Source organism: Nesoenas mayeri, assembly GCF_963082525.1.
Source record: "Nesoenas mayeri genome assembly, chromosome: 20".
NCBI classification, from domain to species: Eukaryota; Metazoa; Chordata; class Aves; order Columbiformes; family Columbidae; genus Nesoenas; species Nesoenas mayeri.
In genome coordinates this window covers 2,042,875-2,069,016 of record NC_137569.1, presented here as the reverse complement: position 1 = coordinate 2,069,016, position 26,142 = coordinate 2,042,875, and the positions used below count along the sequence as shown (strand labels likewise).

The window sequence follows — 26,142 nt, the reverse complement described above, 5'->3', positions numbered from 1 at the left end:
GGAAATGTGGAAAACAAGGCACGCAGTAATGAACGTAGCAGGATTTGATAATAATTTCAATTTTGTGTCTATATAGAGAAAAAAAGATCAGAAATGTGCCTTTTGCGTACTTACAGTACAAGCGGCAATACAGATCTTCATCTAACACGTTAGACTGGCATCTTTATTGCGAGCTGTCATCTTTAAAACGTTCAGTGTCATGAGGTTAAACTGGAAATGGACAATGACTCAGTTTCTTGCAAAGATTGTTGCTGGGTAAGTGGATGTGACTGCTCTTAGCACCTATATGCTTCCCCCTCTATACAGTCTGTAATTTCAACATCAGTTATAGCAAAACTTCACTGGAGGTTACATCTCATATGCACAGAGGTAAATTCTTGAATGATCCCATTTGGACGGAGCGTTACCTTCATCTTCCATAGCGCTGCGTTCACTGGATGGATGAAAGAGAATGAGACACTTGTAGAAAGCATCCAATCCCTCCAGGATTTCTGTAACCATGGTGACATAGAGATAACAGGCCTGATTTCAACTCACCTTTTATTGTTTCAGCAGCAAAGAATTAATTCTATAAATACCCACCCTCGCCATTGGAATAAAATACTGACCTTCTGCTTCTTAGTTAAAAAATAGATGATATATTTTTATTCAGTACAAAAAAGTGCCAAGATCGGTTCCATAATAAAACCACGTGGGATGTGTTGTCTCATAAGCCACAGAGCTGCAGTGAAGAAGGGGAGAATATGAGATGATTAATGAATATAAAATAAATATGATTGTGCTCAACAGAACTTTGGGGAAAAAAAAAAAAGGCACCCCCATGAAATTTTTATGTGTTTTATTTAGGTGAACATACACATGGTCCACATACTCAATGAAAAGAGTTGTAAAATAATTTAAGAACTTACGTTGAAAGGTATTAGCAGCACCATCGGTATTGGAATAGCGGAAACCTCGTGCCTCTGCCGGCACACATTGACGGGTGGATAAATGCCATTATCGGCAACAGGATGGGAACGGCTTTGCAGGGTGGTTCGGGGAGTTGGAGTTTTAAAAACACACTTTTTTGCTAAATAATTTGATGATTAACGTTACAAAAAATACAACTAAATAAGATACTGCATAGTATTTTAATTAACATAAGGAAATCAACACTGAGCTGTGTAAAGCAAGACCAAACATCTCCGCTTCCACGTACATTTCTGAGTAGAGAAATCTAAAATTTAAAATATAGACCTAGTGTATTCTCTAAAAGACAAACTTTAGGTGGAACGTATAGTACTACGAAAATACATATCTTCCATTCTGTTTAATAATTTACTTTAGTTAAAAAGGTGTGAAATTCTCATCACAAGAAGCGTATACAAATTCATGACTTTAGTAAATTAACAAAAAGGATTATTTTTTTTTTAAACAAAGTTTAGCCCCGCTGTAACAATTATACAAGGAAGAGAGACTACATATATGAAGGAATACAAATTTACACACATTTTACAGTGACTTTTACCCTACACATCTACAAAATTCACAGTTATAATACAAGCAAGTACAAGGCTGGGGTAAAGCTGTTCGATACCAAAAAAAGTTTCTACTTTAAAAAGAAAAAGGATTAAAACAGGAAGAGTTTCGGACTTCTGCACCGACTTCAAACTCTCATCAGCCCCGAGGCCGCTCAGCAGACGCAGACGGTTTTCCTGGGCGGGTGGAAGAGCGAGCTGCTCAGCTTCTTCTGGCCGCGCAGGCTGCGGCGCATGGCCAGCTTGGCCGAGCTGCGGCGCTGCGGGGTGCCCGACATGCCCTCGCCTTGGACACCCACGTTTCGGCCCAGGCCGCGTCTCGGCTTCTTGACAGCCGGGCCGGAGTTGGATTCTTCCAATGTCCTTTTAAAGTTCGCTGTGGGTGTCCTCTCTGCTTCGTGGGCTTTTGTTTGGCCGTTAGGAGACACCTTCAAGGCTTTTTGGTCCGTGCCTGAATTGGTGGAGTTGGAAGGGGAGAGGCTGACTGATAAACCATTGCTGTAGGACTCGTGTATCCTCAAAGCCAAGGTTTTGCTGCACTTCTCCTCCGGCGGGCCCGAATCCTTCAGGGTTGCTCCCGAGGAGGGTAAATTGCTTTTGGCAATCTCGTTTGGCAGCTCTAAATACTTTTCTGAGAGCGCGTTGCTGTGCATGAGGGGAGGAACAGGCTCAGAAGCATTCAGTCGCGGCCACGGATCATCTTCTGGAAGCTGAGGGAAAAGAAAAGAAATAAATTTAGACATAATTATTTTGCTGTGTTACCTGTCCTGACTGCAGAGAGAAAGGGGGAGCCTTGGACAAAGCTATTCTAAAAGCAGAGTTACTGTTTGCAAAGTCATCTATTTTATCACCTAGTTTTATACTCTGCAGGTGGGAAAGAAGCCGCTGCGTTCCTCACAGCACATCGACCCACCCTCCAGGAACCACGGTCATTCTGGATGGCAAAACAAAGCCACTTAACGTCATGTTCTGAGGACCAGGAGCGTTCTGAACGCCAACCCACCTCCAGCCACTCGGCCCTCCCACGCCCTCGAGAAGGTTTCGCCTCATATTCAGTGGTACTAACAGGAAAATAGGGACAATACTTGTTTGACTGGCCACAGGGGGATTATGGAAATGAGTATTTACGCAGTGCCCTGAAGAGATGAATTATGGCCTTGTTAAAGATTTAATTGTGAAGAAATCCCTGGTTACTCAGCGAGTCCTTCAAAAGCGAATTTCAAGGCCACATTGCACACCATCCATGTGTGGCAAATGACAACGGCTGCTTTAGGAAAATAACACGCTAAAAACCCAAATCCACGCACAGCTGAATCAGAGTAAATCAATGTAAAATCTCAGATGAGCTTCTGCATTAAAATAGAATTAATTTCTACATATATTATCCATGAAGACCTGTAGTCAGTCAATATTCTTTTGGGCTTTGCACATTAAGCAAAAAAATTAAAATAGGGCCTTATCTGCACAGCAAACACCAAAATTATCAGTCTGAAGTTTTTCAGTATTTAAAATTCCAGTGATTTTTCTGCACTCAAGATTCTGCAAGACTCTAAGCTCTTTTCATCTATTTTGCTATCCTGGATGGAAGGGGACAAGCTGAACTTGCCACTTTATTAACAGCTTATTTCTACCAAGGGAACGTTAAGGATTCCCTTTCTACTTCTTGTGTTCTTTTTTACTTTGCCCAAAGGACAGTTATCCAAAGATACCACAGAACATCAAAGGACCGGCACTTAAAGCGGGAGCAGCTGGTAATTACTGAAACAAACATCCACTCCTGACTGCACTCCAGTTCTTAGAGAACGGGGAAAAAAAGCTTCTGAACAGCTCAGCTTTATGTTAATGGTAAAGCTTCTAACCTGAACACACACCTTGTATTATGTCTCTTCCACTTAACAAGGAACATTAAATCTACCAGAAGATAATAAGATCTCCCTATCCAGAAAGAAAACATTCTTTACAACAATGTGTGTTTGAACGCATCAACCATGGGTTACCTTATTAAAAAAACAACACCACACACCAGCAAAACCAAATCAAACAAGATTAAGAACATATCTACAAGTAGGCTGGAATTTATCTGCTCTGCAAGCTCTACAAGTACATGGCAAGGCAGGAAACTCAACTTGCAGCCCAACTTCATTCTCAGGGTAAGCTGCATAGAGAGAAATTACTATAATACTAAGGGAAGAAAAGGGAGATTGACACGTATTTAGTGGACTCCACACTCAGAAGCAGAACATTTAAAACGCTGGAAGAAAAGCGTTACCTTGACAGGTGGGGTGCAGCAGCGGGAGGGCGTCATGACATTCACATCGGGGCTGCTATAGCAGGGACTCTCCGCCAAGTCCAGGTACAATTCCTCTTCGTTTTCCAGGTTGCTTTTGCTGTCCTGCAGCGGCGAGATGCAGATGACGATGGCGCTCGTGTTATCCGCACGAAGCATTCGCTGCCGCCACCGGCCCAGCGCTCTGTTCACCAGCATTTTGGCACAAGACTGTCGGTGCTCGCCCTTGATGGTATAAGAGAGGGACAGAAAGTGATCAGGTCCACCTGACTTTATAAATGGAAGATGGGACAGTTTATGTGGCACAACCTGAACTACATGTTGCTATCTACCGTGTGCTAAAGCAGCTCGATTCAGAAGCAAAAGAGAATATTAATTGAAACATCTTAGTGAAATAGAACTTTAAAATCTGTTTGCAGTAGAATCCACAGGAGTTCTTGAAACCACAAACTGATGCAATGACTTGCATAAATAACCTGGTTGTGACACATCCTACCGTCTTTCCAAAAGTCTCTCAAGTAAAATGCCAATAAATAATCAGTCTTCATTGTAACACGTGTCTTAACGTGAAATAAAGTGCATTTTCAGACAGTATTTTGTACAGATTCCTTACAGAAAGAACATGTTTTCTTCATTGCTGACAGGTACCATCCTCGTAGTCAGATTTCCCAGTAATTCCAACCAAATTATTTAAACAATGTTAACATGCAGGGTATCTGACAGTATATGCAACCACAATATAACAACATACATTCCATGGCAAAAGTGAATATGCCATCATTAGGTACTGTTCATACATGCCAGACTACGCAATATTTAGAGGAAAGAAGTATTAAATTCTCAGGATGCCTTCCCGCCCTTGCTCTCACCATGAAGTACTTTTTCTCCTCGTGATCCTGGCACATGGAGATGGCGTCCTGCGGTGGGATCATGTTCCACAGCCCGTCGCTGCCCAGGATGATGTACTTGTGCTTCTGGGGATCAATGGTGTGCACACTCGTGTCGGGCTCCGGAGACACAACAAACTCACCGCTGTAGAAGTCGTAGCTCCAGAGATCACCTAGCGGAGAAGACGACGTTCTTTGAATTGTTACATTACACATGAAAATCCGAATCCTGGAAACTATGGAAAAATGTTCCCATAAAACAATTACCACCAGTCACAAGTCAGCAACAGTAACACAAAGTAATTCCAGCACACTTACTGTTCTGCTGCTGTCATTTTCCAATCCTATTAATATGTAGCAATTTAAATTTAAAAAATAATAATAAAAGCACATTCTAACCAAACTATGTTTATAGGAGGTCGTCTACTCTCTTGAAACTAAGATTTTCAGAATAAGGGGAAATACAACAGATGAATACTTAGAAAACAGTGAAGCCTCAATATCCAAACTAAAAGCTGTCCGAACAACTGAAGTTCTCCTTAACAGAAGGAAAGCCTTGCTTTGTTTGGGGTTTGGAGGGGAAAGATCATATAATGCCCTTTTTCTCCCCAATATCATATCATCTATTGGTTCAAGTGCTTCCTCCAAACCAGCCTCAACTACCAACCACTCCAGCGGGAAAACACGTTTCCACATCAATTTATTTCAACTTGGTTTATCAGGGATACTTCAAAAAATAAACTTCTTCTGAGGTTGGGCCTTTAAATCAAGAATGGTATTAATTTGCACTAACACCTTCTCTTCCTTTTTTATGTTCATAAATAGCTTCCTACAGTGATAAGCAACAAATAGTAACATGATTATTTGCAAGCACTGGCTAGATCCTCCTGTACAGAACATAAAGCTTTAAAAGTAGAAATTAATTAAAATGTCAGAGTTGAAAAGCATACAGCAGGCTAAGAACTCCAGTTTAAGGTTTAGTTGGGTTTTCTCTTTACTTTTTGCTGGCTTCAGAAAGCATGCCCGTAGCCTTCTTCCACATCCTTCGCCACCCTTTGAAAGATAATAAATAAGCTTTTTGTCTTCCTACGTCCTTCCATTAGCTCTGCCCTAAGCTATTAACCAGTTGAAAGGACTTCTCCAGGATCAGGAAAGGGAATACTTCAACTCAATTACCGCACTTCACCACCGCCAGCATGGATGGTCCATCCTCATTAAAGCACCAATTCACCTTCGCTGCAGCAGCCGCAGCCAGAAACGTTGCTAATAAGCGCTAATTGAAAGCCAAGCCTGCTTTTATAGAGGTGCACTCTGCCTCCAGACTCTCAACAAAGCAAGGCAGCTGGCAACGAGATCAAAATAAATCCTGTACGAGAAGAGCCGAGCTCCAGCGCAGCAATTATTGTATATGAATTGCCACAAAAAGTCTTGGTGCACTGAGAGTTCTTCACGTCCTGCCTGTCGTAAGTGCAGCAAGTAAAACAAACAAGAGCTTGAGATCTTACAACAGCCAGATCTTGGAATCGGTGGCAGCAATTTCCAACACGCATAATATTTTTGCGCTTTTATTTGCTAGTATGTGCAGACTCATTTAGGAGAAGTGACAAATGTTGCTAGCTGAATCACTTTTTAAATTAAAAATACTGTGCTGTATGATAAAAATAACCCGATGCTATTTACTTTTGGTTCATGTACATATGTCGTCATGCCCATCTGCTGCTCTTCCTGAGGAAACAGCTGAGTAACAACCATCCCGATACCACAGAACATGTCTCCTCATGGGGATATTCTCGTAGCATCACCTCTGTCAAAGCAGCATTCCAAGTCTGCTGCAAACATACCGAGAGAACTGGATTTCCAGGAGTGTTCAATTCAGCTGTACTCACCATCTATTCAAGCTCAAAAAATCTCTAGTAAACACACAATAACTCATTTGCAAAGTTGTGAGGTGAAACAGCATTAAAGCACAATCAGATATTAGCTGACCAAGCCTGGAGCTACTGAAAGCTAATGGGGCACTAGATGTCCAATAGAAAAAGAATTAAAGCTTTTGGTTCTTTGGCGCAGGAAAAATTCCACAAGGTATATTTGAAGCCTGAGGTATATAGAAAAACCCAAGTTCTTCCATCCTCAGCCTAGAAGGAAACAACCAGCACTTGCAATCACCCTAAAGAAATGGGAAAGTGACCTTCAGTGCTGATCTTTCATCAATCTCCTCCCAGAAACCCCAAACTCAGGCCAATCCTTGGTAGAACAGCACTGCAGAATGAATATTCAAGAATCCTTCTGGCAGATCCATGTCACCAGGGGGAAGTACTACATTTTTTTCCCCCCACTAAAGGGCAAGAGCACCAGAGATCAAGTCAGTGCTGCGTAGATAGAACGGGACTGCCAGCTCTGGCCAGCTGGGGAAAATGTGACAAAATTGGGCAGAGGCAGTGTACATGGCACCCTCTGCCACAATGCTGCCAAGGAAAAAGGGAGAGGCAGAGTAAAGTGCTCCGAAATCTTTACTTCTGTCCCAAAGCGAGCAGCCAGCCCAGGGACCCTTCGGATGAAGGGTCCCTGGGCTGGCTGCTCGCTTTGGGACAGAAGTAAAGATGTGATGTGATGTGCCAGAGGCTCCTGTTACACAACTGGAACGCCAGGTTCTCAGACTTCACTTCATGAGCCGTACTATTTTTGTTCAGAATCAAAACCCAAACATTTCTAAAACTTAAAAATCTTGTTCTCTAAAGCATACAGACCAGGATTATTTCTTCTTGTGTATTTGTTTTCCAAACAAAAAAAACCCCAAATACTATCAATGTAGTTCCTTCCATATCTTCCAGAAAAGTCATACCTGTTTCCTAGTCATGACTCAAACCAGAATAATATACAGAGATCCACACAAAAATTACACTGCATCTTACAAAATGAAAAACAAATGTTTGAAATCATACCCTGGTGGAGCAGGTAACTAATTCAGCTACCTATAAGAATATATCAAAGTGTGCAGTCTATCTGATCTGCTTACTATTACCTTACACAATGAAAGAAACCTAGTTGTAACCCAGCTGCTGCCAGGAAAGTAATTGAAGTTACAAACAAAAACACCCATCGTATAAGTGGACTGGATTGGATTAAGCCCAAAGCCTTCTTGCAGCAAAAGTGTGTCCAGAAGTCATATAAATCAAGTCTTTCATTTATGTTTCTGGAGCGTGCTGTTTTGAATACAAAAATATCTTTTGGTTTTAATAGCGTGGGAGAAAAAGTTTACTTTTGTAAGTCAGTTCAAAACAAAAACCCAGTTTGATTAATCCCAGATCTTTTTACATCAAAGGTTTAGCTGAAAGGTCTGTTAGTACAAAGCAAAGACTTGCAGAACTTCCTTTCCTCCCGCTCAGCGAGACACATCTCGGGGAGAATCCCGCCAGGAACCACTTAAACCATTTAGGCTGAGCTGGGGTGGAAGGAGTTTTCACCAAAACCGATGGCAAGCCAGCCCTATAGCCACAAGAGGGCATCTCCACAGCAGGCTAAAGACAACACAACAGCAATGTCCTGGGAACACAACCCAGGAACAACCACAGTTCAGGCTGAGGGATGGGGACAAAGCTGCAGGCAGCAGCAAGTGCAAAAGACACAGAAGCACTTGGGGCTTCACAATTTCCACTGCTCCTCTAGCAGTACTTTTTAGAGAGCTTTTTACGTGCAGTTTCAGCCAAACCTGTTGAAAGAGCGTCACCCTCAACACTGCGCAGAAAAGGAAGCGCAGGCAAGAGAACCGTGTTTCAACAGCAAATTAACAAATAATTGCATTTAAAATGAACAGTAAATTAAGAGCTGCTCATAAGGCAGTCTTTACAGTGGCTGCTCATCGCTGTCTGTATGTGAGCAAATCGCAGGCAAGAGAGATAAAAAAGGCGCCTACCCAGGGCTGTGCCAGAGCGCACTGCACGAGAGGTGGAGAAAGCTACTCACAACTTGAAAAACTTGAAACAAAAACAACCTTATATTCTAAATTTCAGGGGTTTTAATCAGATAATCTTCTCACTTCAAAGACAGAATTTACAACTCTCTAGGCTTTTCTCCAGAGAAAAGTGTGAGAGTCTTGCTCTCCTACTAAAAATTATTGCCCAGTCTGGGATCTGCATGCAATTTCTATGAAGAGTAACAATGGAGTTTGGACTCGGCAGAAAGAGTCACCGTGCTGGATCTCAGTGGGATTGACTGGCGTACTGGTAACCGGTATACGTCAACATGGACAGTTATTACTCCTCTTGGAGAGGCTCCAAGGCAGCAGGGCTGTGCCAACGAGGGTAGCGATCTGGGAGGCAGCCAAGAGGTCGAGCGAGCCTCAGCGTGTGAATGCAAATGGCTTCAGTCACGGCAGGTCTTTTGTAAGCGGCGTAAGTGGCACGCTGGCCTCAGAAAGGAGTTAAATCCTGTTTCCAAACTGTGAGCGTCTGTGCACCATCTGGGTCCTACGGAGCAAAGCAGCTGCGCTCCTGTTTCCAGGCCTGTCGCACCTCCGCAGGGCTCCCGGAGCAGGGAAACACCAGAACACACTCATGTTGTAAACCTGTTCCTCCATAATTTGAAGATGCCAAAGCTTTCAAATCTCCTAACTTTAGAAACCAAGAATTATTAAATGATGGGTGTTCTCGTCTCTTGGACCTGAAACTCTCCAGTAATCCTCTTTGTCCACGTAACGGGAACAAACGCAACAGGGCGCTAATAGACGCATCGTTCCTTCAGCTCCATCTGCACACAAAACCCAGCCAAATCCTCTCGTTCAGTTTGCTGACAGGAATCAGATCAAAAGTCATCAAGCTATTTAGACAAACAACAAGCTTGCAATCATAGGAATGACTCACTGAAATTAAGCGTACACTTTTTGTAATCTATCAGGAACACTTACCCTTCCGCAGAAAAGGGGAAAGGAAGGGTATGTACCTCAGTGGATGAAGATCTGTTTGCTAGTCATCTATTAACTCCAGAGAATTTACTCAAAACTCGAGTCAGTTTTACTAACCACAAAATAAGCACCTATCTTGCCTAAAATACACAATGCAGACTTGTAAGATCGAGAAAAATGTCCATATAGTTAAAATTTTTATGAAAAGATGACTGTTCAGCCACTGAGACACCTGTGCCTCCTTCCTTGATCCACAGTTGTCTTTTACAATGTTAGTTATCACAGCAAAGTTCTTCTTAACGCTGGATAAACCCATGTGAAACAGATAGCGCTGCCGTTGAAATAAGACACAGTAATGCCGCGCAATTATCAAGACGACCGCGGTCCCGGGAACAGACTGTCCCCACCACACGCTGCCAGCTGATCTAGGAACACTGACAACACTATTGGGTAACTGGTAAGCTTGCCAAGAAGAAATTAAGTCACAGGACACTTTTCACAGGTAAAAATATGATACCACATTTCCATAAAATCAGACCTGTACTGGGTATATGTGGATAGAGACTTCTTCGCTGGGGCAGAAGGGGAGAAGGACAGAGGAAGGATGCAAGGAAGGACACAATGAACTGCAGTAGATTGGAATTCTGCAATGAAATCTAAGGAAAAATCCTGACCAAAAACCACTAACACTCATGGGCAAGAGGTATCCAAAGATTTAGTTATTAAGTGCTTCCCAAAAACCATTCGTAACAAGTTTGATTGGTACAGGAATATGTCTCCTTGTCCTCCAAATGACATGTTCCTCAAAGATAGTTTCCTGTTACTAATACTCTCGCAAAGGCAACTTACAGCTAAAACACACTTTCATCCCTTTGTTCATTCTCTGATGTCTTGAAAGACATTAACCAAAGGAAGACCAAAGTAATTCACATTTTATGCGGCAAACCTTAGTCTTACCACCACTTAGTCAAAAATTACAGTCCTATTACTTCAGTAAGAAAAAGATCAATGTGCTCTCCATCTCGGACACATAGTGCTTTGCATATTTTCATTTGCAATGGAAAGAAATACCATCCTTGTAAAACTGACATTGAAAATCCTACATGTTGCAGGGCAAGTCCTTCACTCAGAGACACTTTCTACAGCTTGATTTGAAAAATGAAATCCATATAGAATTAAAAAATATTTTTTGAAGGCCTTGTAGTGCAGGCAAGTGAATCTCCAAAGCTATGTGTTTTGGCAAAGCAGCATATAATTCCATTCCGGTGCTCTGTACGCGGTGGTGTCTCCCTTCCCAGCCACGGGCACAACTTACCAAGCGCTCTAGCGACCGCCAGGAAGGGGATCTGGTCAATGACGGTGCTGCGGCGCACGGGGCCGTTGTGGGTCAGACGGGGCCTCTTCCAAACAACACGATTCACTCCAGACTTGTTGATCACGCTAAAACCACCAGAAAGAGGCAGGGGTTAAAAAGGAATGGAAATGAAAGCATGAAAGTCGGTTTCAATGACATCAAACTAGTTAAATATGCAAATACGGAATCAATAACAACAGCACCCTCGGGGAAGTTCACAGCACAATCAAATATTTCAAAACACACGGTATCACTTAGATGGTTTCATTCCAGATTAAGCCAAAGGGAAGAGTGATAGACAAAGGGCAAAATAAAAGAAAAAACAGGGGAATGAAGACCTGGAAGAAATTCTGGCTGGCCGCAACCACCAGATGTAAGCATATCTTTTGAATCTGTCAGAGAAAAAGCAAAACTGAAGTTGTTTTCCTCAGATGAGGACCATCAACACCAGCTCACTCGGGTGGAAATATCATGTGGTTCCTCCTTTGGTTCTCTCCATCTGCTGAAGTCTGGCAGCAAAAAGCAGCACAGTACAGTTGGGAACAAAAAGGAAGAAAGAAGAAAGGAGCAGCCTTCTGCAGGGATTTCCTTACTGGTGCAGCAACAAGAGGCAGAAATAAAAGAGGAATTGTTCATAGCGGCTATCTGCTGAAAGCAAGAGGTATGAAGAAACAGCTCTGCGTTTGAGTGTTAACACCTGCTCTGAGGCACTGAGCTCTGGTTTTAGCTCTCACAGATGGCAGCAGGAAAGTCAAAGGAGAAGCTGCGGAGCAAGTAAATGGGGCAGCTGCTATTGGGAGGGGAGGCTGGGAAGAAAGAACAGAGAGTAAGAGCCATCAAGAAAAGGCAACGGAAGGAGGAACTAGCAAAGCTTGGCCCCAACCAAGTTAAGAACTATTATAGATACTTAAAAGCTAGCTTTTAGCCGAGGAACAGCCATTGGTAATTAGAAACTGAGAAGCTCTGGAACCGCCTCAAGATTCCCCATACCAAAGCTATTCAAGATGCATTTCCTAAGACTTCAAAGGCCTTAACAACAAGGGCATGTTCAGCTCCATCCTTCTGCATGCACAGTGCAGCAAAGTCCAACACCACATCCTAAAATCAACCTAATCCACTGGTGCAACTAATGACCGCACCAAGTGAACTCCAGTCATTACTGGAAACAAGACCTCATCCCACACTCAGAGACTGGTACTAGGAAAATACCATTTTTAGTGAAAGATTCCATTATGCTCTCCCACTAACTTTCCCCAATCCACTCCCATGAAAGAGAAGACATTAATAAGCATAGTTGCACAGTTCTACCTCACAACTGCCTGTAAGAGCCAGCTTGGGAAAAACAGGACTACTAGTAAAAATAAAGGTTTAAAAATATATCTATATATTAATGCTCCAGGAAATGCTGCTTTGAAGCTTCAGTCTCTGAGGTGCAGAACTTGGAAACTCAACAGCTGCCATTGTCACCACAGGAACAACACAGAATAAGGAATTACACACTATTTTGTGTTGAAACTGCTGTGGTACCACCATTCAGCAAATCGGATATTCCCGAGCTCATATCACTATCTGTGTGGAAAGGCAAGTCCTCCCACAGCCTCAGATTCCATAGAATTTAATGAAAAATAGGACAAATACCAGTATTTCCACTTCCAAAGTTTTCAGTGAATGTGTAGAATTGTAACCACACCTCACCTGCACGGGAATCCAGCAAAACATGCTGTTTATACCATAAACCATTAGCGAAAACCATGAGTGTAACAATGGATCACTGTAACACGTTACCAAACTGGGGGGGGAAGCGTAGATAGAGAAGGAATATAAATAGACCATGAGATTCACCAGCTTGCTCGCCCCTCCCTAAAGCAAGCAAGCTTAAGCCTAGTTGAGTCAGAAAGACACAAATAGCACCCAGAGATCAGAACTGAAGTAAAAAGCACTGAGACACTTACCTGCCCCCAAGGCCTTCAATTCTCTCCCTTTCTTTGGGAAGTTCTGGCTTGTGGTCCTGTGTCACCTCCACAGCCCTCACAAAGTTGTCCTTGGGGTCATCCTGGACTCCCAGCACCACGCCGGAGTCGCCAACGTGAGCCACGTACATCTTGGAGCCGCGGATAATCACCACGCTGGCTGTAGTTCCCGACGTGCTCGGGAGACCCGTCATGGTCTTTGGCCACTCTGCTGCAATGAGGAAAAAAAAAGCAAATAAAAATACTTTTGTTTTTAACTCTCTGGAACTGGAAATGTTTTGAAGATCAAAAGGAAGGGTGTGTCACAGAGACACCCATAACATCACAATACAGAGTGTACTTAACTAGTACGGCCAGGCAAACCAGTACCCTCGGGTCCCCCCCCACTTTACCATCACTCCCCCAGCTGCATCTTCAATTGACACATACATATATAATGACAGTATCAAAGCACCAAGACAGGATTCAAAAAACTGTCTCCTCCAGTGTAATATTCCAAGCATCACTAGGCTAGAGGGGAAGATGTGCTCCTTGAGTGTTGAGTAGTAAGATCTACTGTTCACTTCCTTGTCCAAATAGGTAGAAACATTATAAACTAGGTCATTTGTCTGGATATTCGACTGGCAACCAAGTTTTCTGGACATTCCTGATCCCCTTGGAAGGAAAGAAAATTCTATTCTACTTTTATACGTTGAACATTTGAAGTTGAATAACATCAACCGTTTCATTCACATTTCCTTTTGGAGGACTGAATAACGCAGACTACTTGAGGACAGTATCCATACCCAGCATCAAATCTTCTGCTGAAGACATCCCTTGAATTCAGAACAACTCAATACCTAGGCTAGTGTGGGATACATGGTTAGGGAAATCTTTCTCAACTGCTTTGCCCTCAAAACACGTGGGTTAGTTTCCTATTACACTACTCTGTCCATTTACATTCAATCCAAATTTCTCTTTCATGCCTTTTCTTGTCTATTTTTGTGTCTACACACCCAATCTCACCCTCTTCCAAAACTCCACCAAACCACTGCAGCACCACCCCAGGGACAAGAGATCAGCCGTGCCATCCCAGTGCCCCTCGGAAAACCCAACAAGCTCCCAGAGATCGCTTGATTTCAACTGTCAACAGCAACCTCGTGTTTCCCCTTCACTGCACCCACTCATGTCCCCAGACAAACTCTGAAGGGAGACTCATCTCCCTGTCACATTCTATCTTCTGCACTTCGCAAGTCACGCTCACACAGCACAACATTAAAATTCCACGGTGAGACACATTCTGTTTGCAGGAAATACCCGAGCCAGACTGCCAAAGTACTATATTGTTTATTTTCCTATGGCACAAACACACAAGAAAAAAGGAAAATCAAAACACAATTAGGCCTTCCCCTCTGTGAAAACAGATATTTTCAACTTCAAAAGTTTTAAGCAGAAGGAAAATATTAGGAATTTAATAAGTTCTAGTGCCACTGAACGATGCTCAGATGCCCGAAGCAGAAAACAGCAGACGTGCTGAAGGAGAAGCAGAATTCTATAGATCATCTGGTGATAAAGGCTGAATTTCCTATCATTAGCTACCAAGATATCCAGCATAACTTAAAGTTCTAGCTCTGTGTTCTAAATACTAACATACTATTTCTCCTTAGGAGTAGCTTTATTTCAAGAACACAAACATTCAATCAGCTCATTGGAAGTACTTTGTCTGGCAATTTTAACTGTGGATATTAAATCTAACACATTCCAAATGGAAAGAAAATGAGGGAGGAAGCCGAGTGGTAATGAGGACTTCAACCATGCACTTAACAGAAAACAAGCTGCAACTAACGAGTTTCTGTCAGTGTAACAACCCCTCAATAGCAATAAAATATATTAGAGAGTAAAATCAGTCTTTATGGGAATGACGAGCACAGAGAGTGAAATCGCCCACTTACAAGAAAAAGAATGATACAGCAACCTCTGATTTCAGGCTCCAACAGAACCAGAAATTAATCTGTCACCAAGGGGTTTCAGTTTATGCCTCGCTCCTCCTTAAGGTATTATATATTGCATAACGCTTTCTTTAGAGACTGTGTCTCACCAGAAACGAACAAAACCAGCAAAACACCTGAGTTCTCTTCTGAGCTCAAGTATTAAAATTGAAGTCACTTACCCGATTCCTCCACAAATCAGAACTATGTTTTTATCAATCTTAAGCAACAGCAGAAATACCTCCAGGCAGCCCTCTGGGAAAACAGAGTCAGTCGAAGTCTCCTTGTGGGCCTGTATCCCTAATTCTGTACTTACAGTCATGAACTTTTCAATACACCCTGGGACACACACGAGTCCACCAGGTTAAGGGGTCTTAGATGGGAAAAATCCCATGTCTTCTGGAACACGCGCACAGGCTGAACCAGCGGACGCCAATGCAGAGCAGGAGCTAAACCCACAGCTGCATCCAGCAGGGACTCACAACTGCCCGGGACCCACTCGCAACACCTGCCCACAAAACCCCCCAGTTTCACTTCAACAGATGCACTGCCCACACTTCCAAGAAAAAAAATAAAAGAGAGTGCCTATTAAGTCTTCTGAAGCTATCAGATTATCTAGTTTGAGACAAATCCATGCAGCTTTCCAGGCCTCTAAGTCTTACTTTTTCATCCTTCTTCTGGACTGGAAAGTCAGGGGGTAAGAACTGGTTTAAAAGTACCAACATCCCTCAAGCAGTGTACCTGTTACACCAAAACACGTATCCCACACCTGGCCATCACATCTGTAACAAAACAATTCCCCACCACAGTCTAAAAAGCAAATTTGCTGATGATGGTTGGCATGTGATCTGCAATACACAGACTGCTCCAAAAGGCATTTGTGGAAGTTCTGCTCATTTCTGAAAATTATTTGGGATTATTCTGGGAAGCACAAACTGCTGAAGAATATATATTATTTTTACTTCACTGGTTTTATATACATTAAGTCAAACTACAATGCCTCATTTGAAATTAGTTTGATTCTAAAATTCTTATTAAACTTTCCAAAAATAAACACTATATGAACTTTCAATGCAGCAATACCCTAAAAATTTTACATAATCCTGAAAACCTGCATTACTTTAAGTAGTCCAAGTCCTTTTCAGATAAGAATACACAGATTAACTCAAACATTTCTAAGAAGAGTCCTGAAATTATGGACTTTACAGTGAAAATTACAAAAAAAGCTTATTGCATAAGAGATGAAAATATTACTTGACTTTTATTGCTTCAATTAAATTTAATGGGAAGAGTTATAACAAAAGCAGAAGGATGCGACTCTTTCTAAATTGTATCTAGTGAAGCTGAAAAATGTTTTTAATAGTATCAATCTAACTATAACATTTGTAAACAAGCTCTTGGCCACACAAATAATGAATTACCAAAGGAACACAAACTAACGCAATTCTCAGCAAAGTCACATCAACAGCCGGGCCCTCCTGAGGAGGCTCCTTGTCAACACCTTTCCTACCTGTCCTAGAAACAGGTTTCAAATAAGAACTTTCACTCCAGAAGCTTTTTAGCATACAGGTATTTTTATTACTCTATAATTAAACCAAAAATGATCAGGCATCAACTGGAAGCAATCAAGGCTCCACCCTTTACACCAAAAATTCAAACCATTCTCCCGCCCCCGTTTCAAGATACCAAATACCCAGTGGCCCTGTCACGCCCATAGTGTCACCAACGCACGCAGACCTGCTCCACATATGATGATATGGGACGTTATTGTAAATAAAATTTGCATCGGGATTCCATAACATGGTACGAGAAGTTAAAAGCCAGAGACAGGAATGCTTTGTCCCACAAAACGCTAGCTGCTATGCACACGCAGCAGGAATCAGTACAACCGGACTCCGTCCAAGTTCAGTATCCAGCCTACCTGAACCCGCCACCAAAGGCTCACAGCCACAGCTCTGATGTTCCTCGTAACAATTTAAATTGGTTTCACGACCCAAGTACTATTTCCTAAACGGTCACTGCTGAAATACTATTTCCTGCATTCTGTCATTCCACCTCTCTCCATTTTGTATTCACACGTAGTTGCAGTGACAAATAACAGATACGGGTACTACGACGACACAACTCAGCTCCGTATCTTCCTCCCCGTGCCGTTTTCGCCGTTCACTCATCTTTCTCCTTATCACGCGTGTCTGCAGCCCAGGAGGTCACACGTCGCTCACCATTCGTTTCTCAACATCAAGGTTGTGGTCAAGTCCTGGTGCTTCTAAAACTCACAATCCTTCCTTTCCGGCCAATATCAGCGTCCCTCCAACCTTTCCATTCCTTCCCCTGTATCTTTTCAAGTATCTAACATACGCACAACTTCTCTATTTTGCTATTCAAGAAAAAAGGAAAAAGAAATCGAAACTGTTTTGACACTCTAAGCCCCCCCATTAATCACTTCGTTGAAACCGCACGGTGCTCTAAGTGCAATTCTTGCTTTTTATGTTTGTCTCCCAAGCTCAACTGTCAGTATCGCTGTGTTTTCGATCCAATGTTACTGTGTTCCCCTCCTGCCTGGCTGTCTTCATTGCTACTCACTGCTCCGGCATTTTCTTTTTCTGGGGCTTTTGAATACATAAATACACAATACACACACACACTACACATACACATTCATACTCTAAGCCATAATATTTCATATCTCAATTCTGCAGTCCCACTACTCAGGGAGAAGGGAGAGTACAGGAACGATCGCTGTCACCTGTCTTGTCACTCTCCTTTACCCTTACCTTTTTGGGACCCCAACTTCTACCCTACTGCCGTTAAGCAACCAATACCTTCATGATATTGACCGTATTTTCTGTTTTGGCAGGTACCCTTCATATTCCCTGATGCTCAAATCATAAAATGAGTGAATGATTATCCTTTATAAAACAGTCACACTTTGAATCCTTCCAGCAGGACTCAGTAGAAACAGTTCAAATCAAGGGACAGTTAAGGAAAAACAGTCCCAGCCCACTTAAGGCTGAGATATATATATATTTCTTCTTTTTTTTTTTTTCCCTTTTCATGATATTCTGGACAAGGGAAATCTAAGGGGGAGTTCCATTCCACTAGATGGAGATCCCCCAACTGAATTTGGAGATCCAACTTGCAACACCCTGAAAACAAGCTGCAGCTCTACAATCACACCATCTTCAGCTCCATAGCACAACCGTCCCACAACGTGTCCTCATCCTCTGATTCTATCTCTTCTCCCACAGTTTGCCCTCCAGTTTTCCTTGTTTTACCGAATTACTTGAGTTAACATCTCCAATCGCATCCCACTTCTCCTGTGGTCCCCGCACACAGGCAGTAACGATGCTGCCCTGCTCCTCAGCACAGATGGGGGGGCTTTCAAGCACGCAACTCACAATAGTGCGGGGTGGGGGGGGGGGGGGGGGGGGGAATAAAAAGGCGGCTAAAAGCGGGACGTCCCACGCTCAGGGGATCCCAGCGCATGGAAGAAGGGAGGGACTGGCGTCTCGGGCACATAGGGGAACTGCTGTCCCCTGAGCTCTGACTGCAGGGCCCTGCAGAAAGGAGAAGGGGAACCCAGGGGAGGGCACGGCCGGGCGCGGCGGAGAGGCCGGGCCGGCAGCGTTACCGGCTGCTCCGGGGGGAAAGGAGGCGGGAGGGGACGGGGGACCCGGCGGAGCGGGAGCGGCTGGAAGGCGCCAATCGCCTCGAACTTACGCAGCTTCTTCCACATGGCCCGGTGGCAAGCGATGAAGCCCTTGCGCAGGGCCGCGCACACCTCGGCCGGCTCCGCCGAGCCGAAGCCCTTCTGCTTCTTGATGAAGCCCCACAGGTTCTCCCGGGCGAACTGGGCCGCCTCCCGCCCGCCGTGCCCGTCGCACACGGCGAAGAAGGCCACGGAGCGGCGCGGGCGCCGGCCGGAGCCGGGGCCGGGCGGCAGCGCTCCCTCCTCCGGCGCCCGGGGGCTCCCTCCCCGCCGCCGGCCGCTCTCGGCGGGGGGCTCGGCGCTGCGCGGGCCTCCGGGCGCCGCTCCGCCTTTGTGCGGGGGGCCGCGCTCCGCCTCGGGCTCCACCACGATCTGGGTCACGTCCTCCATGTATTTCCTGCCGCCCTGGTCGGAGAACACGCTCACCCCCAGCGAGTACAGCCCCTCCATGGAGGGGTGGGGAGGGGAGGCTCGGCGCGGCGGCGCTCGCCGCTCCCCGCCCGCGATGGCTCCCCGCCCGCCGCCGCGGACTATTGTTGATGTCGGCGGCGCTGCTCGGGCATGTCCGCGCCGCCGCACCGCGCCGCCCGCCCCCGGCCAGCCCCGCCGAACGGCGGCCGCTCCGCGCGCAGCGCCCCCTGCCGGGCCCCGCCGCAACGCGCCCCCGCCGCGGCGGAAAGGGCGGCCAGCACGACGCCCCCTGCCGGCCAGCGGCGGGCACGCACGCAGCGCCTCCTGCCGAGCCGGAGAGGGGGGGCGGGCGCCTACTCCAGGCGGGCGCCCCAACTACTCCGGGCGACGGGCACATTGCACTAGCTCCTAACTCAAAGCACGGGACTCCCCACACTGCTCCAGGAAGCCCAGGGTGCTACTCCAAGTCCCTCTGTCTTTCGCTGCTCCTGGCCTTAAATCCCTGTTTTCTCCCTTGGACAACGATTCCCACCAGAATTTCCCTGGAATTACACATCCTGATTTACTTTTTACACTCGGGACTATTTAAAACGCCTCCTGCACAGTGGAGGGGTTTGTACATTTCATTTTTATAGTTGAAATTCTAGACATTGTTTTACTTGCAATCTACCGCCACCTTCAACTCTCAGAGCCCCTTCCCACGACAAGCTTAAAACAGCTAAATCATTACTGAATTTTGCAAAAATACTTCCGCTGTCAGTAAAATGGAGATAATGGTTTGGCTTAAGTACTGCAAGTACTTTGGATTTCCTTCCATTAACCGCATTAAAGTCAACAGTATTTAAAAATAAGAAATATATCAGCAAAGCTTTGAATTTCTAGAACGTCTAGGGATCTGAAAACCTGTTACACACATTAATGAATTAATCCACGCTAATAAAATAACTATCCCTTCCTATTTTACAGGTGTTTATACCATCAGATCAATCATCAGATCATCAGCCAAACAGAGAATTGAGAAATCCTGCTTTAAACACTCTCTATTAAGTTTCATAACAGAACATTTTATACCTTTGCCACATTTACAAGGGACTGTATACTTTAAAGGTGCCTAAAGGAGACAAAGACTAATTCAAGAAAAAGACCAATTAGAGCTTCATAGGATCCAAATAGATAGTTTTCACTTATTTTTAATACAAAGAAGCCATAAAACAAGGGGGTTTTTTGAAACCATAGACAAAAATTGACAGGGACAACTGAAGTCTGTTACTTCTGAGAAGCACAATATCACTGTTTCATAGTAGAATAAACATAGACAGAGATGATGCTACTGAAGGATTACTACCACTCCATGTAGGTAATACTTGCCTAAACAATTTAGAGTGGAAAATCATAGCCTGCTCCAGAAACAGCATCAAACAGATTGACCCTACCCCACGCTTTATGTAAACATACGCTAGGTAGTCTGGTATTTGTAAAGAAGTTCAGGAAACAAAGGGGAAAAAATAACTGGTTACAATGGAAGAAACTCCTGTTCAAACTCTGAGGTTTTCTGTCTCATCTTTTTACATCTAAGTATCACTTTTGCATTTTCAAGTGGAATAAAGTACTTTGTTTTTGTCAATACTAACTTTTACAATAAAGACAACAGCCCCATATATATATACATATCATGCCTACATGCACAAATTTAATCAAATTACAATACATTAAAAATGGTTTTGCGTGCAACAACTACATTCCCCAAACCACCAGCGGAAAACAAAAGTGCTTCAAGATTTACAGGGCACACAACCAGGAGATCCTTCAGCAACTAAAACCAAATCTCAAATAGGCTTAAGCTAAATTAAATTAGTTACATTTTGAAAAAAGAATGACCCCATCTTCAGCCAGAATAGATTAATCTATAGTTTAAAACCCCAATGAATCTGTTAGGTTCACTGACATCAGAAGAAAACTGTCGTGAGTTCCATGAATTGCTTTACTTTCTAACGTTCGCTAACATACCATGCAGTCTGTTAGATACGACCATCAGCGATCTCACTAGGGTATCTTTGACAATCACCTATCTGCAGGCTCAAAGCTGAACAGTAAAAAGAAGAAAAAGCAGCACACAAAGGGGAACAAGATACACAAGGTCAACTGCCTGGAGCTCAAACACCAAGGAAAGGAGAGGGATGTTGTAGCAGAGACAGAAGAACCAAGAGAAAGCGTTGTGCGCCAACGCGCTACATTGCTCCTCAAATGACACCTCCTGTGAATCGGAAATTAAACATTTTATAGGTCTACACTCAACTAAGTGAATAACCAAGTCTTCCTTCTCAGCAGGGGTGGCAGGACAAAGACTGTGCAGGCACTGCCAGCTCTCTCATCAGTCAATCCAAAGAGCTGACACAGGTACATTCAACCACAGCTTAATTTCACATCACAAGCCAGCGCTGGGAGGCCAGCACCTGCCTTCTCTTTCCTAGTAGCTTGCTTTATCTAAAGTAACACAAAGTTATGTTTTGTACAAGCCATGATTAATTTTGTCTGACAGATGAAAAACACAAAATTATCTATAGCTCAGATACATAAAATGCTCACAACCTGGACACAAACTTATTAATCACAGAACAGCAGAAAGCAGCACTGCACATCTGGCTTCGGCAAACTGATGTTATTAAAGCCTTCTGCATGTGTGAAGCATCTCAGCTGAGTTTGGTGAGCAACCTTCACATCTTAGTGCTTTCAGCCACATAATGATCCTTCTCCTTCCTCCAGCCCCCAAGTAGCTCCAACAAGCCCAGCTGGTACTGACCACAGGTTATTATCTCTCTTGCATAGACTATGTGAAATACGTCAGTCATCCCAGCAATAGTCTCAGAGCATGAGAAACTCGTGTAAAAGAAGACTATAAAACTGAATATTATCCATATTTTTAAAGGTTTTTCCCTATAATACTACGACTGCATGACCTGACCATGCACAGAGTTAACACCCTCTGGGTCTGACAGAATATAATCTCAGTTTCTGAATATTCCCCAAGGTGTGACCATAAATGGCATTGCTTTAACATTTCATCCAGAATGTTACTAAACTGATGTACATGAAGAATACAAAGATGAAAACATATTTATCTGGGTTGCAGTAAACATGAAAGAAAGAAAAAAAATACCAGCATTAAAAAAAAAACCTGACAAGTTCATGTGAATGCTCTGTATTTAGCTCTGGTTTTAGAGCAACAGTCTGTTATGTTGGCTCCTCTACACTTTAATGATTTCCTGTTAAGAATTTAAAATTAGAAGCCTCCAACAACTTCCCCATAAACTATTTTCAAGGTTCCTTTAATATCCACATCAAGGAGATATAGTAGGTTCATATGTTATCCATGTCACTTCACTTCCTTCCCACTTCAAAATAAGCACATTGCAGGAAAATTCAGCAGGTTTTTTATTGTTTTCTTAGAGCCGTTTTTCCACTAAGTAGGTCCAGCTACAGTAATTAAAAAAACCAAAGCTGTTCACATATACAAGTCCACATTTAAACCATGACAAAATGAGAACCTCTTGTCTAATGTGAAGAGTCTAAACTATGCCAGATTATGATACAAATGTAGGTTTTCCATTAATGAGTTAGCTTGAATCTTCAACTACATTCATACTGAACTTCACCTATGTGAATACATCAATTTCACAAACACATTCTTGCTCTTTGACAATTCCTTACCTTTAAGGAAAACATGCAAACAGCAGTCTTGCACTGGCAGCATCTGCAACAGATCTGATCTTTTTCATCCATGTTTTCTAGAACTATATTCCTGCAAAACAGACATAGTATTTATTTAGTACTTTTCACCTATACATCTCAAACTATATAGCACTGTTTATTCTTCTGACTATAAAACTGCAGTAGCTATGCTATCACACCACATTTCCAAAACTGTTTGAGACAGGCATGCAACAGGCAGAGGATCTGCAGACAGACATCCCATTGCAGCTCCTCACCGGGTCAATGAAAGGGCTCGCGAACACTAATCAACACCTTTCTAACAAAAAAAAGAGTTAAAAATTGTGAGACAAAGACAACACTGCTACTTTCTCCAGTGATTTGCAGATGAAATTGACTTGTTAGTCATGAAACCATGATACAGGTTTGGAAATGCTCATGAGAACAACCCCTTCCAGCAGAGATGAACTCCAGCAACTCACTGCTGTCCAGAAATAGTAACTTGGTACCAATATGTGCTTGGGGTTTTCTTTTTTAAGGGTTTTGAGGAGGTTCCGTAGTGCAAAACATCAGGCTCTACTGACATTCTGTTGAAATTACACAACCATTTTTCTTGGCAGATGTAAAATCTCTTCTATATGAACCTCAACAAAAGGAATTTTGACAACCAAGAGATCATTTGATCTCTAGGGGCAGTTTTTATAATAGAAGGCTATGATTAGATTTGCTTTAAACGTTTACCCATTATTAGGCTTGTCTGCATCCCCATCCACCACAATGGCCCACAGATGTACAGAACCACCACACTCCATACGCTTTACATGTGAGTTGTTCAGATATCCACATGCATCTTCAAAAGCAGAGATTACAGAAGGCAGACTGACTGAATGCTTTTGCCTAAACAACATACATTTCCATTTTACTTTCAGACACAGGCAGTGTTTGTAAGTGTCCTTTAAATGTTTCCCTATATAAAGGAGGCAAAAGAAAAGAGGAAGATATCAGCAAAGATAAGAATAATCATCAGAACTTCTGCCAACAAGTAATGGAGACAGAAGGATTTTCTAACATCTGCAACTATTAATGAGTAATTGCATTAAAATAATTTACGGATGTGAAAAGCACATCACTGAATAAAGCCATTTTGCTAATAAGTTCCCAGTACAGCTTAAGGAAAAATAAAAAATCCATTAAACATCAGGATACCCTAAAGTTCAGCCAATTATTTAAGAGAACAGACTTTTATAAGTCTATTTTACTACTAATTTTGAACAGTCATCTAGTATCTCAACATTCAACACACCGATATTGAATCGAGGACTCTGCCGGCTCTCTAATAATGCCTTTAAAAACAAAATACATACCTACAATAGATCACCAAGTTGTTCAATACATAAATATATCAACCCATGCAGTACTAACAAATAACAAATGCTACCGTATCTATATTTTATTTCTACCCAGAAATTAAATCACTTTTACCATAAACATTATTCCTCAGGCTCTACCAAAATGAACTGCAGACCAAATACATAACATAATATACTGCAGAAAAGGTTTATACCATGTCCTTCTTTCATAAATATACATATATCTTCTCCTTAAATATACACACTATAGTTTTGCCTACAAAAAATTACAAGACAGTAGAAGGTGTAGCCTAATTTTTCAAGATGTAGTAACTTATCCAGAAGATAAAGTCCATCATCACAGCACCATCTTGAAAAGTATATTTACTTTTCCTTTCTAAAATCTTATTAGTTGCTTCATTTTACATTATAAGCTCAAGAATTACCATTGTTTATGCATTATAAATTATTTTTCCTTCACTGGAATGCTCCTTATCTGTCCTCTCTCCATAGGCCTCCAACTCTAACACTCATAAGCAAGCTCTCTAGAAAGTAACTGGGCTAAATAGCCTCTGTGTCCTGTGGGGCTAATTGCCAATAGAAACCAGCTGGCTTTCCTCAACTGCAAAAAATCACACCATCTCAGAAAATAATTTCAAAAACCCACTGAAGCCACCAATAGGCAAAAGGAGGCCAAAGCAATCTTCCATGGTCTGTTTATGTCACATTCTTTCCCTCCCACCCCATAACATTTGGTTCTGCAAGTAAAGGACAAAGAATAATGTCTTCTCATAAGATGGGGGGAGGAATAGCAACAATTTAGCATTATTAAAAACAGTCCCTGAAGTAAAACAGCAGAACCTCTGCCTCCTGTAACTTTTAAAATAAAAAAGGACCAACAATAAGTCACAGTATCAATCCTACATTAGCTAAGAAAACCAAAATAATATTTGACAGAAGGAGAAATATTTCCTAGTATAGTTAGTGCATCTAGAATTTGGGTTTTTTCTATGCATGCTATGATAAAAAGTTTGAAAAATGCAGAATATCTAACTCCAAATAGAAGTTTTGTTCAAGACCATGCTAGAGCAGTCAAACATGAGGGATATTACTTAGTGCAATATCAATATCTACACCAAGTAGTAATCTTAGAGTCCTTCCCTGTATTGCATTGGGGTGGCTAAATCACTGCCTACACACAGTGTGAGTCTGGTTTAGACCAAATGATCCTAATTGCCTCTGCCTAAAAGTCTACCATCTGTGTCTGAGAACTATCCAATATGTTCCTAACGGTGTGTGCAAGCCCCGCACGGAAAGCAAATTAGGAAGAAAAACATGCCTCAAACAGCCTGGTAAAGATAATGAGATATTGACAAAATATAGTGCCATTTCCACGAGGGGTCACAGGTTAATTTATGGAGGGAAAAGGGTGTTTTTACCACATGGCAGCCGAGGAGGAACACCAGGCGAGGCAGGTGCACTTCAGGTACCTCAGCAAACCCCCTCAAGTGCCAGGCTCCCTAATTAGCACCTTGAGCTGCCAACACACCTGAAAGACACAGAAGGCCCAACATTAGCAGTTGGTTACCACAGGTGAGGCTGTAAATACTGACATTTCCACCCATGGGAGCAGGCTTAGGTAGCTGCTGGAACTCAGTGTGTGAGGGGAACACTCAAGGTCCCCCCATTAGTTCAGCTGCTGGGGGTGCTCAGCTGCTCCCCACACACAAACAAACCCCTCGGAGACCCCCAGGCTGGGCAGCCCCGGGGCTCATGTTGGCCGTGATGAGCCACAGTGACTCCCCACACACTCTCTCCCTCATATTTCCTCTCAGCCCCCTCGACATAACCACGTACCCCCACAGCTCTTTATCGCCCCCAGCTTTTCCCTCCGCCTCACGTTCATTCCCTCGAGTCTCCGCGCAGGCGGGTAACTACTCCCCTCTTTTCTTCCCCGTGCCATCCCCGCACCAGTCCCCACATCTCCCGCCGTTCCCGCCGGTCCCTCCCCGGGCAGGGCGGCGGGAGCCCCGAGGCGTGAGGGGCGGGAGCTGGAGCGCTCGGGCGAGCACGCGGGGGGGGA

At 43.2% G+C, this 26,142-nt stretch overlaps 1 protein-coding gene across 1 annotated transcript; it reads right to left on the bottom strand.

Moving 5' to 3' along the window:
• Positions 1 to 771: 771 nt before the first annotated feature.
• PPM1D (protein phosphatase, Mg2+/Mn2+ dependent 1D) lies at positions 772 to 19,181 on the bottom strand. Its single transcript, XM_080357337.1, has 6 exons — positions 18,603 to 19,181; positions 12,898 to 13,126; positions 10,907 to 11,031; positions 4,674 to 4,864; positions 3,787 to 4,029; positions 772 to 2,227 (listed from the first exon to the last, which is right to left on the bottom strand). Exons 1-6 carry the CDS (start codon positions 19,039 to 19,041, stop codon positions 1,673 to 1,675), a joined length of 1,782 nt encoding a protein of 593 aa, XP_080213463.1. The 5' UTR covers positions 19,042 to 19,181; the 3' UTR covers positions 772 to 1,672.
• Positions 19,182 to 26,142: the final 6,961 nt, after the last annotated feature.

Coding starts and splice junctions, on each gene's coding strand:
- PPM1D (XM_080357337.1), bottom strand. CDS start 19,041: ATGGAGGGGCTGTACTCGCTGGGGGTGAGCGTGTTCTCCGACCAGGGC. Junction 11,032..12,897: donor ATTGAAGGCCTTGGGGGCAG/GTAAGTGTCTCA, acceptor TGGTGGTTTTAG/CGTGATCAACAAGTCTGGAG. Junction 2,228..3,786: donor GCTGCACCCCACCTGTCAAG/GTAACGCTTTTC, acceptor CTTTTCCCTCAG/CTTCCAGAAGATGATCCGTG.